Source organism: Sparus aurata, chromosome 14, assembly GCF_900880675.1.
Source record: "Sparus aurata chromosome 14, fSpaAur1.1, whole genome shotgun sequence".
Taxonomy (NCBI): Eukaryota; Metazoa; Chordata; class Actinopteri; order Spariformes; family Sparidae; genus Sparus; species Sparus aurata.
Window position 1 is genome coordinate 16,102,661 of NC_044200.1, and position 17,346 is coordinate 16,120,006.

Consider the following 17,346-nt stretch of genomic DNA (forward strand, 5'->3'; position numbering starts at 1 on the left):
GGGTAAATCCAGCTTTATTTTCAACAGAGGGGACTGTATTTAGTTTCACACCTTTATCTGAAAGGTGTAATCACGGGGCGTATCTGTTATTCAGGCGAGTAAAAAGCTTCAAATCCTTGCGCAACATTTGCACAAAGGCAAGTGTAGCTCAAGATCAGCGGGAAGGATCTCTGACTTTTCCCATCACCAACAAGAGCTAACCGTTTTCACTCTGCCTCATTCATCAACCTGTTTATTTCGGTCACTGACAAAACGGAGATTGGAAAGAACAAAGACATTACGTTTCCGTATGATTCCGGCACGTGAGACTCATTCTGCCTCCTCAACGGGCGCCACACCTTCCCCTTTGTCTCCATCTATCACTTTCTCCGTCTCCCCCTCTCCGTCCTACCTTGTCCCATTTGAAATCTCATCTCAGTCTGATTAGGGAGTTAATAGGATGAGAAATGGAGTGCTGGCCGAAGCGCATCTGTCTCCTCTGCTACACCGCGGCTGATTTGCATTTTCCCTCATCGCCTGTGGCTGTGGTCAGGTAATGTGATGGGGAGGGATTTTTCAATCTTTTTCGCCTCATTGTGGAAGAAATTGAATATTTTTGATCTAAGGGTGGGAAGAAAAAAAACTGAAAAACGCTGCTTTGTTTGCAGATCTGCCTGACTCGGTCGTCCATTCCCAAAGTGCTTTTAGGGGCACAGTGGGTGAGAAAACAAAAAAAGATAATAGAAAGGAAGTGAGAGCATGGTTTCCCCTCTCCCTCGCTTATTCCCTCCTCTCCCTTTTGTGTTCCCATGCGTCCAGAGACGTCTGGCTCGTAATCGAGGAAACGATTGCCCCCGTGGCTGGCCCTCGGCACGTAACGAGCTCCCCGCCAAGATAACCGCGACTGGGGCAATAGAGGAGGGCATTGCCAGAGTGATAAACGAGCCAGATGTGCTGCTGGTGGCAGGGCGGAGGAGGAGGGTGGGGGAGCTGGCAGCTGGAGCAGACGGGCTGGCACGGGGAACGCTGGCCAGGACTATTGTGTCTGGGCAGAGAGGTGGCGGCTGCTGGTGATAGCCCCGCGCTCCTGATAAATACACAAGGTAATGGGATTTTTCATAACGCCGCCTGACAAGTCAAGCGCCGAGGCTGATGAAATCTCTCTCTCATAAGGCAACTCACTGGAACAAGAAGTGCTCGATGTCTTTCAGGTTTCATTTCCGGAGCTTTGTCTCTATACGGTTTGTGTTCGTATAGGGCGCAGACGGAATAGTGGGAACGCCAGATAATAAAATACAAATCCACATTTTGTGTATACTTTTTTTTCTTTCAACATTTCTTCGTTTGGTGCCGCCTCGCCTTCCCATTCTGACTTTTCTCATCGAGGAAGAAGAAGAATCCATTTATTGCCGAAATGACTTCCAATTTGTTTGAAGGAAACCTGATACAGCCTCAAAGACAAAGTGGAACAATCTGATCCAGAACATATTATACGCTCTGACAGCGTGCAAAATGAATTTTCTATACCTAAAAGGGTAAATAAAAAGGCCAAACCTGGATTTTCGGAGGTTACGTTATTGTTTGTGTTGTGGTATTGCATCATATTGTTATTCTATTCTGCCTTCTCTTGTCTCTCGGTTTGCGTTTATGATTATATATTTGTCTGTTTCATCACCTGCAAATGAGTTACATCCCCTTTTTTCCTTGCCAGCTAGCTCCTCTAACACGATTTAGCAGCTTTAATAGATGCGCTGGTTCGAATCTGAAAGACAGGTGTTGTTTTGCATCTGCTAAGCTCGAGCAATCATGGAAGCGCACACACACACTCCCTTGCACGAGTTGCTCCTGCTCCCGCCCGAGCCCTGCGAAGAAAAAAAACATCATATTTCTTCCCCCCCCTCTCTGATCTCCCTGGGCCTGCTCACCGCAAGCCCTCTCATAACAGTCGCGGGGGTTATCGCTCTGCCAGAAACGACTACCGGAGAAGCTGCCCCTCAGGTACGGTAAAGCCTTGCGCACTCGCAGGGGGAGAGTGTTTTCATGAGGACGCTGGCTGGGTAAATAAGAGAGTCACGAACGAGTTTTGCGATGGAGGCCCAACAGAAAAGTTCCAGAGGACATTTGTGAGGTTACACCACAAATGTTGCAACAAACAGAGGTATTTATAGACGTTTCCTGAAAAAGAAACCTCTATAAAAAGCTTCACACACACACACACACACACACACACACACACACACACACACACACACACACACATACACACACACAATACAGAGAGCCAGTCTGCCCTTGCTCAGCAAAACCCAAGGGGACTTTTTATTATGGCAGTAACGCACTTTACGAGCACCATCATGTTGGCTAAGGAGCAGTTCCTCTAATCAAATGTAGAGTGCCTGTGAGAGGAGCTTTTTCCAGTCAAGCGCCAATCCTCACTATCGGATGAGTCACCGTGTCAAGGTTGTCGTCCTCGGGTCACTTCGCCGCTTTTCACGAATCTAACGTATGCATCCTCCCGTGATCGTTCTCCCGATCCCTTTAATGCAGGGATGGAAGTAACAGATGATGTTTACTCGAGTTAACTTAACAAAGTCATTTTTTGCGCTTGTAGTGCCAGTCATACTTTTACTTTGACTTAAGCACGCAGTATGTAATTTCTGCCACTAGGTGTCTCGATCGAAACAAAACAAAAGACATAAGCAGCTTGGGATCTTGGGAGTTATTTTTAAATAACTTTTTATTTTAAATAAAAAACGACCACCATCGCAAGTGAAAATCTATCTAACGCAATTCAGACAGAAATGATCATGGATGAGGTGAAAGTTTAATTTGCGTTATTTTAAGTGTCATTCGCGGACTCACTTTCTACCGGAAGTTGGAGAAACAAGCAAACAAATGAGTCATCGAAGTACACAACTCAAGAAAGTGTAAAACAAAGGTCTAGTCGAAAGAAATGTTCACGCAGAAATGTTACATGGGCTATCTTTAAGTAGCTTTTTACCAAGCACTGTTCCTCAAATCGATCTTTAACTCTGTATACTTTGTGTTTTGTCTCTTTTTTGGCATACAGTACATATGTGTTTGATTATTAAGACTATGTTATTCTATGTGTGTTATCAACACAATATCAAACAATTCGAAACAATTTATTATCACACTTTTCGTGAACATCGCGATATTGCAACACCCATAATACAGTTGCTGATTTTTTTTTGTCCACTTGGGGGCAGCGAAAGCAGGCAAAAACTCGACCAAATAACCATCTTCAAAGTCGATACTGAGAAACTGTGGCTAATTTCATGCAGCCTGCATCAAAAGCGACGCAAGCATTTATTCTAACTCGTGTTTCTATTTGCAGGAGATTTGGCGTGAGGTGACGCAGGTGTTTCATCGCTTCCTTCCCGGATCTTTGTCTGACATCCTAGATGAATGAAGCGGAGGGGAAAGCGTTAGCATATTGAGAAGAACCTCTCGGGTTAAAAGGGTTAAACGGGAGTCTTGCAGAGGAAGTGTACTGGTGCGTACATTTGTGTATGTTTGGACAGCTGACTTGACCAGTGGACCAAGGCGGGTAGGATGTGTTATTGTTGTTCTGCACATGCCTTTTGCCACCTTCAAATTGAAAGAAAAAAGAAAAACAACTCACCCTGAAAATAGCTTTTCCCCTGCAATTGCTCTCTTTCCCGAAACACTGACACATACACACACACACACACATAATGAGGCTGAGATCCTAATCTAAATTTCCTTGCATTAATGTGCATCTATTTACTGCAGCAAACTGAAGCAGCCCCCCCCCCCCGCATATAGTTACTTCCTGTTTAGCAGATGACAAATGAGTATGGCTTACTTTTCATGCACCAACTGTTCACCGGCAACCAGCTCTCCTAATTACACTCCTAATGAAAAGCAAACAGCATGCGACACACACAATTTCCACATGGTACACACACACAAAACTCAATCCACCATGCAGGAACCATTAACAGCTGGCTGGATGAGGGTTTGCCTCTGAGGGAAGGAAGTGGGATGTGTGTGGAGACTCCAAGAACAAGAGCCAGTGAACACACCGGCCCCCTTTGGCGTGCATTCATTTACCTTTCCTAACAGGCTGAGGAGCGCCTGGCGAAACCGGAGTCTCTGGAACACGAAGAGGTCGTACACGGCCGACACGGCCAGCACTGTCACCCCCTGCTCCTTCCACAGCATACTGGCTGCCGCACACCACAGGCTGCCCAGCATCCAGCCCCAGCAGCAGACAGCCGAGCTGCTCTGAAAGCTCCCACGAGGGTCCCTACGAAGTCCACAGTGCCTCATATAGCAGAGAAGAGACAGCAGAAAAAACATTGCCGCGCCGACGTCCGCCCTCCCGACCACGCCAGCGACTGCCTCGGTGTGAACTGGGTGAGAGGCGAAAAGAAGGCCGGCCAGCAGGCTCCACAGTCCGCCGCCGAGGAGCGTGCGACTGAAGGCGGTGAAGAGGGCGGTGACGAGGCCGTGGAGAACCAGGTTCAGCAGGTGGTAGCCCCAGGGACGCAGGCCGTGCAGGGTGTAGTTGAGGCGGAAGGAGAGGGTGCAGAGCGGGCGGAAGGACTTGTGGCTGCCGCTGTGGGTGAGCAGGGTGCCCCAGAAGTCATCATACAGGATGTTGGACCACGGAGTCTCAGGGAGGAGGTCCTGGTTGGTCTTGATGGCTCGGCTAAAAGGAAGAGAGGAAAGGAGAAGACATTATTATCTCTTTATTTAACATTTAAACATTTAAGAAGCAGATATTTTCATGATTTGGGTTTTTGGTTAGTCATTTCCTGTTTTATTTTGTAAATTCATCCTTGTGTGTCTTATGACTTTCCACTTCCTGTCTTTGTCTTTTTCCTGCTTTTTTCTGCTTACACTTGTGCTGCATTCATGTCATTAGGCCTTGTATCCTTTTCCCAACTTAACAGATATGGAGAAATTGTTTCCCAACTACGGAAGCCTCAAACGGTCATGGGTCAATCATATTATTTCCTCCATTTTACCTTGAAACTGAATTTTATTTGTTTTCTCAAGATCACAAATTATTTACAGCATTATCACAGAAAATCAGGTGTTGTTTTCCTGACATAATGAGTAATTTTCTCAAGATCTCGCGAAAACAAGCTTCGTTACCCCAAGATAATGAGATAAATTAATCAATTATAACGAGATATTAGGAAAACAAAAAAACACCTTTAACATAGTCCTGTGATATTGTTAATATATTAACAGACAAAACCCCATTTAATCTCAGTAAAAACATATTGTGACACTAAGTTTTTTAACATGAAAATGAATAAAACATTTATTCCTAAAACACATGTTACATCTTGACACACATGCACAAGGCATCTCTCAGCGTTCCATACTGCTGATCGTCATAAGTGAGATTTAATCGACAAATGCAATAAACAGGCCACAGAGTGCGTAATTAAAAATACAGACGGCTGCATTGTTGCTCTCTTACACACACGCAGCATGTACATATGTCACAGGTACCTGCGCCCACACACACACATAGGCAGGTGGTTTCACACCCCCGAGGCTGCTGTGGATTCTCGTAATTAGGGGATCATTACTGCATTCATGTACATGCGCAGACTGCAACAAATGAGGTTCACCACAGGGATCACCAGTGATGAATGGAAGCTCAGAGCAGAGAGGGAGATCCCCATGAAAACGTGTAAAAAAAAATTTAAAAAAATCTCAGATCCGATCTAAAATGAAGCCAGCACGGATATCACACCCTGGCTGTCAATAACAAAAACAGCTAGATTTTTGTTTTCCTGACTCTGCCGGAAGCAGGTCCCAGGGAGCAGAACTAACAACCAAGAACAAAACAAAGCGAAAAGGAAACCAGTGTTTCCCATACATCTTTAATGTCTGGGGTTCCACAGAGAGGTCACCGTCAGAACTAAAATAAAAGCATGTATTTTACTCTTCACACAATTTCAAACTTATGTGAACAAACTAAATAGTTGAATCATGATGGTCATTCAGAGAAAATTAGCTGAATGATGTATTTCCATTAGATTATTTCCTAGATTAAGATTCCTACTCCACACGTACACAGGCATTTTTGAAAACAGGTTTGTTTTTGTGTTGTTTTTTAAGACCTCTCATCAGACAAGCATTTTAGCTCAGTTTCACAAATATCAACACACATCCTATACTCATTTATGTACACTGTCTACTGTTGTAAACAAGGAACCTTAAAAAAAAAAAAGAGGGACGGTTCTTTATGTCACTGCTTTGGTGCCAGTGGTGACGGCTGTATTGAAGTCTATGGGCGACGCATGGAGGAAAAAGCTATAAATCCCAACATATCTACGTCATGTGACTTCTGATGAAGAAATGCCTCCAGGAAGTGACGGAACACACTTCAGAGACTATTTTGTTTTCTAAATGATTGACAGGGCTGATGAGGATGGTGTGACCAAACCTTCGACCAAATATCGCCGATGAGGCTGCAATCAGTCGAACTTGTTGATGAAAAAAATATTTGTTGACCCTCTCATGCAACGTAGATATGATGGTCCATGTTTCTGTCCCTCCAGACGTAAGCACTGAAAAGTGACTAAATATCTTCATCCCAGTTTTCCAAACGCTCAATTTTCAGCGGCCTAAAGCGCCTTTTACCTATGTACGAAAGGGCAATTGAGAAAAAGCCTTGCACAGTATGTGTGGACAGGACATAAGGCAGCTTGTGGGTTCTGAAAACTATACTCAGAAGTAGACAATGCCACCAGACGTATAAAGAGAAACCCATGAGAGAAGAAGACCATGCAACGCAGAGGAGAACGTCAGGAGATAAGATCTGCCAGATCTGCCGCTGTGCGTGCTGACAAGCCAATTACAAGCCGGCAAGGACAGTAAGCAGACTGCCGACACCTCGTCCTCTCCTCTCCTCTGGTGTCGGGTCACATGTGGTGTTTGCATGTTTGCTGTATCCAAACTTGGGTTATGCGAGAATTAACATCACAAACTTGCAAGATTTTGACCTCACTGGCCCTGATGGCAGTCTTCTGTCTCAGGGCTCGGTTGCGATTGGCGCGGTTTTTCTGAGCTTGAACATGGCGTACACCAGAGAAGGAAAAGGACAGCGACGGGGGGGGGGGGGGGGGGGGGGCAGCCGAGGACTTCCTTTGTCTGGAGATTGTAACTCAGAGCTGCTAGCATAAAGGAGAGGGAGGGGGAGAAGTGGGGAGACGGAGCTGCCAGCGTGTACCCAGCATGAGCGCGGGGAAGGTAGAAGGGGGGGAAAGACAAAAACACATTGGACTATGAATCCGGTGTCAAAGCGATAAATTGCTCGATGTGTTAATCCGAACTTCAGTGTTTTTTCCTTCAAGGCTGCGGCCCTGTCATCGCGTGAGCCGTATAGTAAGTTCCTCCATTTCCCAGGATTGTTCTCGGCCAGGCGAAAGGCATGCTTGTGTTTTTCTCAGGCCAAAGTGGAACTCAGAGTGGACCCGGCTGCATTACATCACTCCGCTTAAACTGTATTTATAAAAAGTTTTAACAGCCCCAGCACGGTGCGGAGTATGATCCGCTGGTGGGAGGATACGTGAGCAATAAACGTGCTTTAAAATAGCAGAATTATCGACATTGAAAGTTTTATTGACGCTGTAAATTACTCGAGCGTCCTGACTACAATCTCGCATTACCACACTGAAACACAATAAGCAGAATGTCCGTGTTTTGTCCACTTTTCTGACCCCCCTCGGGCAAAAAAACAGCACACTATCAAACCCAAACATGGCCGGGTTCACCACTCGGCCCGGCTCCCTCGCGTCCCCCACTCGGCTCGGATCCCAATACTCTCCGGTGATAAATAATTTAAATATTCAAATCAGCAGCCAACCACTCATCTCCCTCCCCTGCTCCTGCCTGCCACTGGAGGATGAAAAGAATGCATTAGCCACGAGGGGTTCGAGGGGAGCAGCACTGTGTGTGTGTGTGTGTGTGTGTGGGGAGTAAATAGATACATGCGAAGGTGTCCGTCTTTTATGTCCCCCGAGTGTGAGCACATGTGTGAGGGTGCACGCTGACGGCTTCATTGAGGCCCGTCGCCGCTGCAGCCGTGCAGATAGAGTGGTCTCCCGTAGTGATCGCTCTTACAGAGGGGGGTCTTTTGTATTCAGTCGCCGTATGTGGGGCACTCTATTCACAATCCTCAAAGTACAGGACGGGCTCGCTCTTTTCAATTTCCTTCCTTTTTAAAAAAAAAAAGGGGGGGGGGGGGGGTTGGAGGTAAAATCGAAAGAATTTCCATCAGAGCCTGAAAAGACACATTATAGGTAAGGGGTGAGGATTTTTTTTTTTTTTAGGTAATAGGTTGAGGTCTTCTTTCACCTGTCCGCTGCTTTTTGGCTGAGGAGAAAATTGGCCGTCTTTCAGTGTTTGGGTATGTGTCTTTTGAATATGCAAATGCAGCACTCCACCACCTCCCCAACAGTGATCTCACCAGCACAGATTTGCTTTTTTTTTTTTTTTTTTATGCGCCGCGGCCGCTCACAATAAACACCATAGGCCTCTTTAGGGAGAGCGGGGGAAAATACATTAAAAAATATAAAGAGCTAACTGACGTCTTCCGAGTAAAAAAGCCGCTCCTCATTATTACACTGCGTCCGTCACAAAGGAGGAGATGTGGACAATGATGATCAGAGATGATTTCATGAGTTTGTGTGGGAGGGACAGAAAATAATTGCTTTTTCCCAAAATTGGAGCGTAATCTACTGGCAAACATTGCAACAGTTTGTAGTATTTATTGTGCAGCAACAATGAAAACATTTGGCACATCCTAATCTGTCAGGATACTGTTTTAATTAAAAATATTCAGGTTCTATGCTCAGCAAAAAAAGGCAATAAAATGCACAGATTTAGCACAGATTTGGGTTGAGTCACCGACACATGCTGTTAATCACCTCTTAAAACAGGCGTCTTTACGGAAAACTGAAATTAAAAGTGCCACTTGAAGGTTTCTTCTACAAAAATGTTGTTTAAATTTAGTGTTTTTCTCCAGAACAGATGCATTCATCCATGTTGTATGCATTTTCTTTTGCCTTTTGGCTAGATTGCAGCGTGTCATGCTTTGAGCTTTTGGTTCAGTTACGTCCTGTTTTATTTTGTAAGTCACGTCACGTTTTGCTTTGCACTTCCTGTCTTTGTCTTTTTTCTTGCCTTCTTCTTTTCACTTGTGTTTTAATTGCTAGTTAGTCCCTAATGTGCATTTCCCTCATCTAAGTTTGTCACTATGACATTTCCTGGGTCGACAGCAGCGTAGAACAAAGATACTGGCTCATCGGCCCTCTAGCCACCCTGGGGAAGGGTGAGGTGAGCAGTATTCAACTGGTTGCAACCTGCCACTAAATCCTACACACTGGACCTTTAAAGGCATATTCAAATCTGGCTATGTATGTGTGTTTACAGTCTGGATGTCTCTCCATTATCGGTGCAGTTTTAATAAAAGTCTTTCTTGCCTCTTTACCGAATGCATGAAGCTATTTACTCAGTGCTGCAGCTACAGTTCCAATCACTCCTGCCCTGCTGATCCTCTCTGAGCAACTCTCATGAGGGCGGAGGGGCCTCGGAGAGATCTATATATCTCTCTCGGCTAAAAGCCTAAAAATCCCCAGAGTCCAAACCTGCATCCTGTAAAAACAGTTGTTTCCTCGATTGCATCTTCACGAAGTTCAGTTTACACATTTCCAATGACAAGTTTGTGCGCACACTGCAGCACATTACTCTCTCTCCCACTCTGTTGTCCGACTGAATAAACCGACCGTAGGTTTATATGTTTCTATGAGCTCCAAACAGCAATATTAACTGCACTGCAAAACACCACACTTGAGTCTCTTTTAAATATTTGGGCTCTGGTCCAGCCTGTCCTTCTGCAGTGTGCGCGCTGGCCTGCCCGCTCCGCTCTAATAAACATCTGCAGTATAAACTGCTGCCATCACTTAACATAATTTGGACTGAATTACAACCTTTTGTAGCAGAGTGCATCCTCCTGCTTCCTCGTGGCAGTAATGAGATGGATTAGCCAATCATCATGAAAAAAAGTGCCTTTAATGGTTTCTGGCCTGGATGTTATTTCATAGATATCACCACCTCTTTGTTCATTTTCCTTAATTTCTCTCTTCCATTTGCTGCCATTACGTCTCTCTCTGGAATTTCTTTAGTTAATGTCATCATCATCATCGTCTAACTCCCCCAACATGTCACCTTTACTTTCTTCCTCTCTGCTCTTTATCGCTCATATCTTTCTGCTTCGCCTTAATTACTCCTCCGAGCCGATATTCTTTAGCAACCAAGTCCTTTTCAATACCCCTTGTCTGGGCCAGGATTTATTAAATTTCCATCTTTTTGCAGAGCAATCTGAGAACTAATTAAACACGCTGACAGAAGAGCTGCTGCAGACAGGCCTATTCACACAATGCTAATCTCAGGCTGGCGCTCCGCTGAAGTAAACACGCCGCTGATGCTGCCGGCTTTGTGCAGGAGTAACAGGAACGCAGATGATTAAGAGTCCGCGAGAAGAAAAGGCCTCCGCGCCGAAGGGACAATGCCAACCTGTATCACAGCAGCACAGAGGAAAATGTGTTGAGCGGCGCGATTACAAAGCTGCCACCTTTATAAACAAATGGAATATGCCTGGATCAACACATATTTGAACATTTTGTTCTTTAAAAGTTAAGGAAAATCAACAAGAGTCACAGAGGAACTCTCAAAAACAGAGTTAAGGGTGCAGCATGTGAGATATGGCCACCTCTCAAAGGTAGCTCCAGATCTATAGGGGGCAGCATCACTGCTAATTCACCTTGCTGTTGCTCACTTTGCTGTTGCTCACTTTGCTGTTGCTCACTTTGCTGTTGCTTACTTTGGCTAAGCAGCCAGCTGACCTTTGCTAATTAGCTCAGTTATCTAGCTAAGTGGTCCCTTAAGCTGACTGGAGTTTGTTTGGACCCCAACCTCAGATCACGGGGGCAGTCAGTACTGGTAACAGAGCTCATGGAGCGTTCATGTGCTGCTGTAATTCATCAGAAAAACGTTTTTTTTCAGGGAACAGTTTGGTGCATGAATAACAGATTTTGCAACTTATGTCTGAAAAATATGCTCGAAAATGGAGCATCCGCCATCAGCTGAAACTTCGTGCTTTCCTTTACAATGATTTTTTTTAACTGTCTGCTCCAGTGTAGAATCAGCTTGTGTGTAGTTCATCATATCAATGCTGGATTCTGTTTTGGTTGGTGAGTGCAGTGAATGTGGGTCATAGTAGCAGCTACACTGTAAGCACTAAATCAGTGGTGGGTGGACATGTATCACAGTGCATTCTGGGGTAGGACCATTGTTTTGGACTGCTGAGTAAGGATTTCATCATACTTCAGTCACAACTGTCCATTTTTTGCCTAAGAAAGCCCAAAACAGCAGTGTGGAGGGGCCATGTTTTTCTGTGTTAAGCTTCTCAAGTTTCAGGGTTTGATGTTTTTTTGTGTCTTATATCATTGCAAACTTAAATATTTAAGACATTTGGACAAATTGTTCTAACAAAACAAATTGAAAACATATTTTAGGCATTTTTTCTGATATTTTCCTGACTGATAATGAAAATTGTTTTGCAGCTCTATTATTACAGGACTGCAAACATTGTGGAGAACATGTTTAAATAAGTCATTTAAAAAGGTCCCAAATTGTAGAAAGTGTCAAATCTTTTTGCTCAGGCTTGTGAGAGCTGACCAATCAGGGCAGACTGGCCTTTTTTTTCGAGAAGCGGAGTGTTCAGACTGAGTGTGAATAGAGGTGCTGCAGCAATGGAGACTATGAAAAAAAACACATTTTCATTTCCAAAATAAAAGCATTACCCTGAAAATGAGCACTGTACAGGACCTTTTAAGGCCACCTATCAGTCCCTCTGCTCTTCTGATTTATCGTTAATAATTATGCTTCCACTGATCCCTGATTAAGTTAAGGACAAATGCTTGCTGATTTAATGACAATAAATCAAACGGATTGATTTTGGCATCAAGTTTTTCTGAGCTCACACAAAACAATTTGCATTGGAAGAGGAGGCTCTCACCGCAACCTACACACAGATTATTGATTTCATCTTCATTTACATTCTGCCTCACATTCACCGGCAGCGGGATAAGGGGCAGTGTATTACGGAGCGAGTGTGTAAGAGTGGGTGGGTGGGTGTCAGGGTCCAGATCACCTTCGTGTTAATCCCATACTAACAGGATTAGAAAGTGATCATAGAGTGCACAGAGTTTCTGAGACATACGCAGAGGTCGGGGGTCAACCGCTAATCTGATTAAAGATTGCGTGTATGTGTGTGCGCTCGGGGCTCCACACTCTTCACACATGTTGAATGACACCATATGCGATCTATACGAAACAGTGTCCTAATTTCATGTGGTGTTACAGTTGGCAGGGAAAACACCACTAGTGGCTTCGTTCCCAGTGAACGGCGCAGCTGGTTGAGGGGAAAAAAAAGAGGGGAAAAAAAAGAACCATAAATTTCACCTCAATGGTCACCCCGGCAGAGGGGGAGAGCATTGTGCTGCACCACATGAGGCGACGGAACACGTGGAGACGGTGATCTGCTGGTTATAATCCCGAGAGGTGCCTACCCATCCATCACAGTGCGAGGGTTGGACGATCATGTGTGAAGCCATTACGCTGGCTGGCCGGGCCTGAGTGATTCACTCATTGGCTGATTATCAGCTGCTATAATCCTGTCAGCATGTGGCCGCAGCGGCGATGGCAGGCAAATGAGGAGATGGTGATGAAGATGAAAGAGAGGGAGGCTGAGGGGGAGGAAGACACTAGAGCTACGTCCTCATCAGTATTCCTCAGACTGACTTTTCATATTCAAATTCAAATTTCTCCCCACTGAACGGTTGTGCTTGACGACACAGACAGAACGGCTTTAATAGAATATTTCCTCTCTTTTTTTTTGTATGTTTAGTTTGTATATCTGTAGGCTAAAGGGTCAGGAAGTGAGCATTAAGGGTGTGTTTAAACACCGCACTCCAACGACGCCACTGGCAGAACAATACCCCCGGCCAGAAGTGGCACCACTGCTTTTCCCACACTCCGTCCCACGCCAAACTGACACGAAATAGGGGAGGAGAGGGGGAAAATGCATAAATGTCCAGATAGCATTCATAAAACTCTGTCATGCTGCCAACGGCCTAGTTGTGAAAGATTTACGCCTATGGAGGCTCTTCCTTTTTTTTCCCCTGGTGCGTACGGCGAAGTTTGACATTCATTTGGCAGATTTTTATGTCCAGCTCAGGCGCAATTATTTCTTTCTCAGCCTCATTTGAAATGTTTGAACAGTGATAAACGGCTGCTGGATGGCGTTCAGCAGAGCACTGATGAGGTGAAAGAAGAAAAAAAACAAAAAAAAGCTGGCATCATTTTCATCTTTTTTATATATACACACATATTACTGAAAATAAACCAGACACACAGGATGAAACTTACTTTGTATTCAAGGCACTAACCTACATTTTCCCCCCTCCCCTCCTGCTCCTGCTCAGTTCACTGGATCTATCTTTTCATTGATTAAAAATAGCCCATCCTGCAGCTCCAAGCATTTTTCCCAAGGGTGCACAATAACCAGCCAGAAGTTTGGTGGAATGAAAGGGGCCGGATAAATGACTTATTTTAACACTTGCATGCAGAGATTAGTGTGAAGGCGCAGACAAACACAGCGCACACAGCAGCCTATTTAAGACTACTACGGACTTGTTAGCGTGTACAGTAAATGTTCATATTTACAGCATGTGTGTTGCTCACAGATCCGTGCAGTCGATGTATGTTTACTGTGAGAAAATGTGCATGTATTCATTCTTGCTTGAGCACACTATGGTGGCTTATGGAAATCAACAGTCTGTACGGTATGTGGTAAGTCTTACACAAATATTTGTTTACATCCCTTGAACACAGACACGTGAGCGGGTAAACACGGCCTATGATTCATGTTGACAAAGAGTAGCACACACACAGACACAGCACTGGGTACTGTTGACATTACGACCAATATGTTACCGATACCGGTACCTGGAATTTGGTGCTGATACCCAACATAACCTTTTCTTTGGCACCTTATTCTCTCTGTAATAACAGTTGCATTTATTTCTTTAAAATAGGGAACCTGTTCAAGGACCTGCAGCAGCTGGACTAAATGTTTTTACTCCATGCCGCATGCTAACGTTAGCATTCAACCTAGCTAACGCTACTGTCTGATAACATCTTTTCACTTTCTGGCTTCGATGTATTTTCACATTTAAGAATGAATTCATGCCTTTTTCCATTGCAGCATGTCACACTATCAACTGTCACGTTAGCTGGGGAGACGCTCGACGCTAGCGTTAGCTGGCGTCTAATAGAAGCTAACAGGTTATGAAATATGTTGTTTTACGATATAATATGGCCCGATGTCCCTACAGATGTTCAATATCCATTCTCTTTTCATTTGCTAATCAATCAGGAATCAGTGAAATGATAAAAAAATTGTCAGGTTTCCTACGTTTATAGGACTTGTAAGCTGAAACACAGCAGTACACATTTTGTGTCCCAGCCTGAGGAAAATGGCCGCCATGTAAATATAATCTATAGTATTTGCACACACACACACACACACACACACACACACCACAAAACTGATTGAAACAACATGCTGTTTAGTTTGTTAAGACGCAGCCAGTAGCTGAGTTTTGGCTAACGCTAGTAAAAAAAAATGCTAAGATAACATCAACCAAGACAGTGGAAAGAGCCCAGTAATCTCCAGCAAGAACTTCTCCAGCTAGCTTATTAATTACTTCATGATAACGATGAAGATGTTGATGCCTCACTTAAGGTTTCACCGTCTCTCGAATACATGCTAACTAACATCAGCTGTGGGCGCTGCGAGGAACTGGCTGTTAAGGCAGTCAAACAATGTCCACGTTTCAGCTTCAATACTTCCTTTCTATACTTGGAAGATGGCACAGTTTGATTTCCTGTGAACTGGTACGTATTAGCTCTGTGGTAATTTGATTGCTACCCTTAAAAGTACAGAGTTTTGGCATCCAACCCTACATAAAAACTATATCAAACACACAGCGATGCTCCAAAAAGGCAAATAAAACACTTCTCATCTTGATTAAAGACTGGGGATAATTGCAAACTTTGTTATGTTTCACTCACATCAATATCTGACTATCAAAGTCCAACAAAGTCACAGGGCCTTTAAGTATTCACGACTTTAATTGGTGTGATCAAAAGACTTCATGATAGTTTCTCCTCATCATCACTGGAGTCCAGCTGTTTTAGCTTCATCATCAAGCAGCGACCCAACAGTCACCTCAAACCTGATTAAGATAAAGTCTCCTCTACATCCCCAGTCTCTCCAAGCAGCCAATCAGGAGAAACAGATTTCTTCCGGGGGCTCCGGGCTTCAAAGAGGCTGAAACAGCCTGAGCAAAGCGTCAGGAAGTTGGCCGTCTCCCTTTTGTCAGGCCAAGGACTTGCTTTCATGTCCCCTGTGAAGCCGGTTTCCTGATTAGCAGAAACTCCAAAATACACCAGGGTCAACCGATTGTACATAACATGGGCACACATAACATACACGCTGATTGATGAATAAATAATAGTGTGGCTGCTTATATGTTCATTACCTGAACATCAAAGATTGCCTCACTTGCCATCCTACGAGCTGTTTACAGCATATTAGTCTCAGAAGCATCGACTGTGAGCCAGTGAGTTTGGCAGCAAGAAGCCAAACCAATCATTAAATGGAGCGTATTGATGATGCCCAGTGTTGTATTTGGAACCTGTGACGATTATTGACACACGACACAAGTCCAAAATATAATGCAGCTTCAAATAGATATTATAGATCTAAATATCTGGCATGATTCAACTTCTAGAGATACTTGAAATTGGAGAACATTGGCAGAATGGGGGCACACACCCAGCAGAGCCTTTATCATGTTCATCGTGTCAGGTGCAGGAAGAGTGTTTCAAACAAAGAGACAGAACTCCTCCATCATCTGTTGACTGGTTCACGTCTGAGCTCCAGACTCATTTTGTTTAATCCCCACCGACGACTGATCCTAACATACCTCATGTCAAACTGCAACGGAAAATGTCTACATGATCTATCGAAGCAGGTGCAGGGTTGCCAGGTCTGCTATTTGTGCATGAAATTGTGCTACTTTTGAAGTGTTGCCACAGGTTGAACTTCTCATCGACTGGTTATGTAGACCTCTTCTTCATCTGCTAGTTAGTGAAGCTAACAATTTCACAACTAGCTAGCTAGCCTGCAACCCCTTGGGGAAATGAAGTGCCCAGAGAAAGCAGGTTTTTCAGTTAAACTTAATTTAATTTAACCATTTTAATTCAGTCAATACACAACCTAATAATGTGTTGTGTATATTACAAAAAAGTTGCAGATTTACAGGATAGCGTGTATTAGTTGGAATAAGGTAAACAAAACTACTATCAGAAAATACAAAGGCCAGTTAGAGGAATATAATAACATTACATTCATGTTTTCTAGGCAGGGATGAAGAGGGGAAAGTGAAGAGAAAAGGATAAAAGTTGGTTAGGAAAGTGAATATTTATAATTTCAGGGATTACAATGGTGTTATTAGCCGCTGTGCTGGTTCGAGTTGGTTTTGGCCATTGGGCTGGTTTTGTCCCCCAGACCTGGCAACCCTGATTAGTTTAGCTTACAAAGGGCTAAAAGCAAACATTTACTGTAGCTCTGTCCAAAGTTCACACAACAGCTCTAAAAGCCCAACCAGTTAACATGTTAAATCCTATTTATTTAATCTGTACACAAACACAAAAATAAACCCAAGAAGTTGTGTTTTTTTTTCCAGGGAGTCAGTTTACTGCCCAGCAACACTTTCCCACTGCTACCTGTCTTTATGCTAATCTAAGCTGACGGCTTCCTGGCTCTAGCTTCAGACATGAGAGTGTAATCTATCATCATTTTTCCTGATCATTTAAAACTGTCGGTGGAGGCTTACACTTCTTGTGGTTAAAAAAATTATGAACCCCGTCACTGGGAGTGCGACTCCTTCATCTATTTTTCAGCAGATTGATCGCAGAGTCTTTATCTCCATCTAAGCGATTGATTGATCACTTCCCATTAGCTGGCCGCACAAAATAGAGGCGATCTGACAACAAGCGCCGGCACCGCTGCCGCCTCAGCTAAAAAACGGAGGGCCGAGCCCACCGCCGCGTCCCCTGAGCGATGGTGTCAATAAAAGGCCGTGATGAATCCTGTCTCAACCAGGAGGAAAGGCTATGGGAAATCAATGGCTAATAAAACTAATGCTTTGCTCTCCCGCA

The 17,346-nt window shown here is 44.1% G+C and overlaps 1 protein-coding gene across 2 annotated transcripts in view; it reads right to left on the reverse strand.

Moving 5' to 3' along the window:
- Positions 1 to 17,346, reverse strand: part of LOC115595587 (protein O-mannosyl-transferase TMTC2-like) — a 69,490-nt gene that overhangs the window by 34,886 nt on the left and 17,258 nt on the right. The window contains exons 2-3 of one of the 2 annotated variants that reach the window (XM_030440242.1): positions 4,078 to 4,678; positions 3,626 to 3,670 (exon numbers count right to left, since the gene is read on the reverse strand). In XM_030440242.1, the coding sequence (XP_030296102.1) occupies positions 3,626 to 3,670; positions 4,078 to 4,678 (646 nt within the window). The remainder of the gene's footprint in view (positions 1 to 3,625; positions 3,671 to 4,077; positions 4,679 to 17,346) is intronic. The other variant, XM_030440243.1, reaches the window with a different exon arrangement.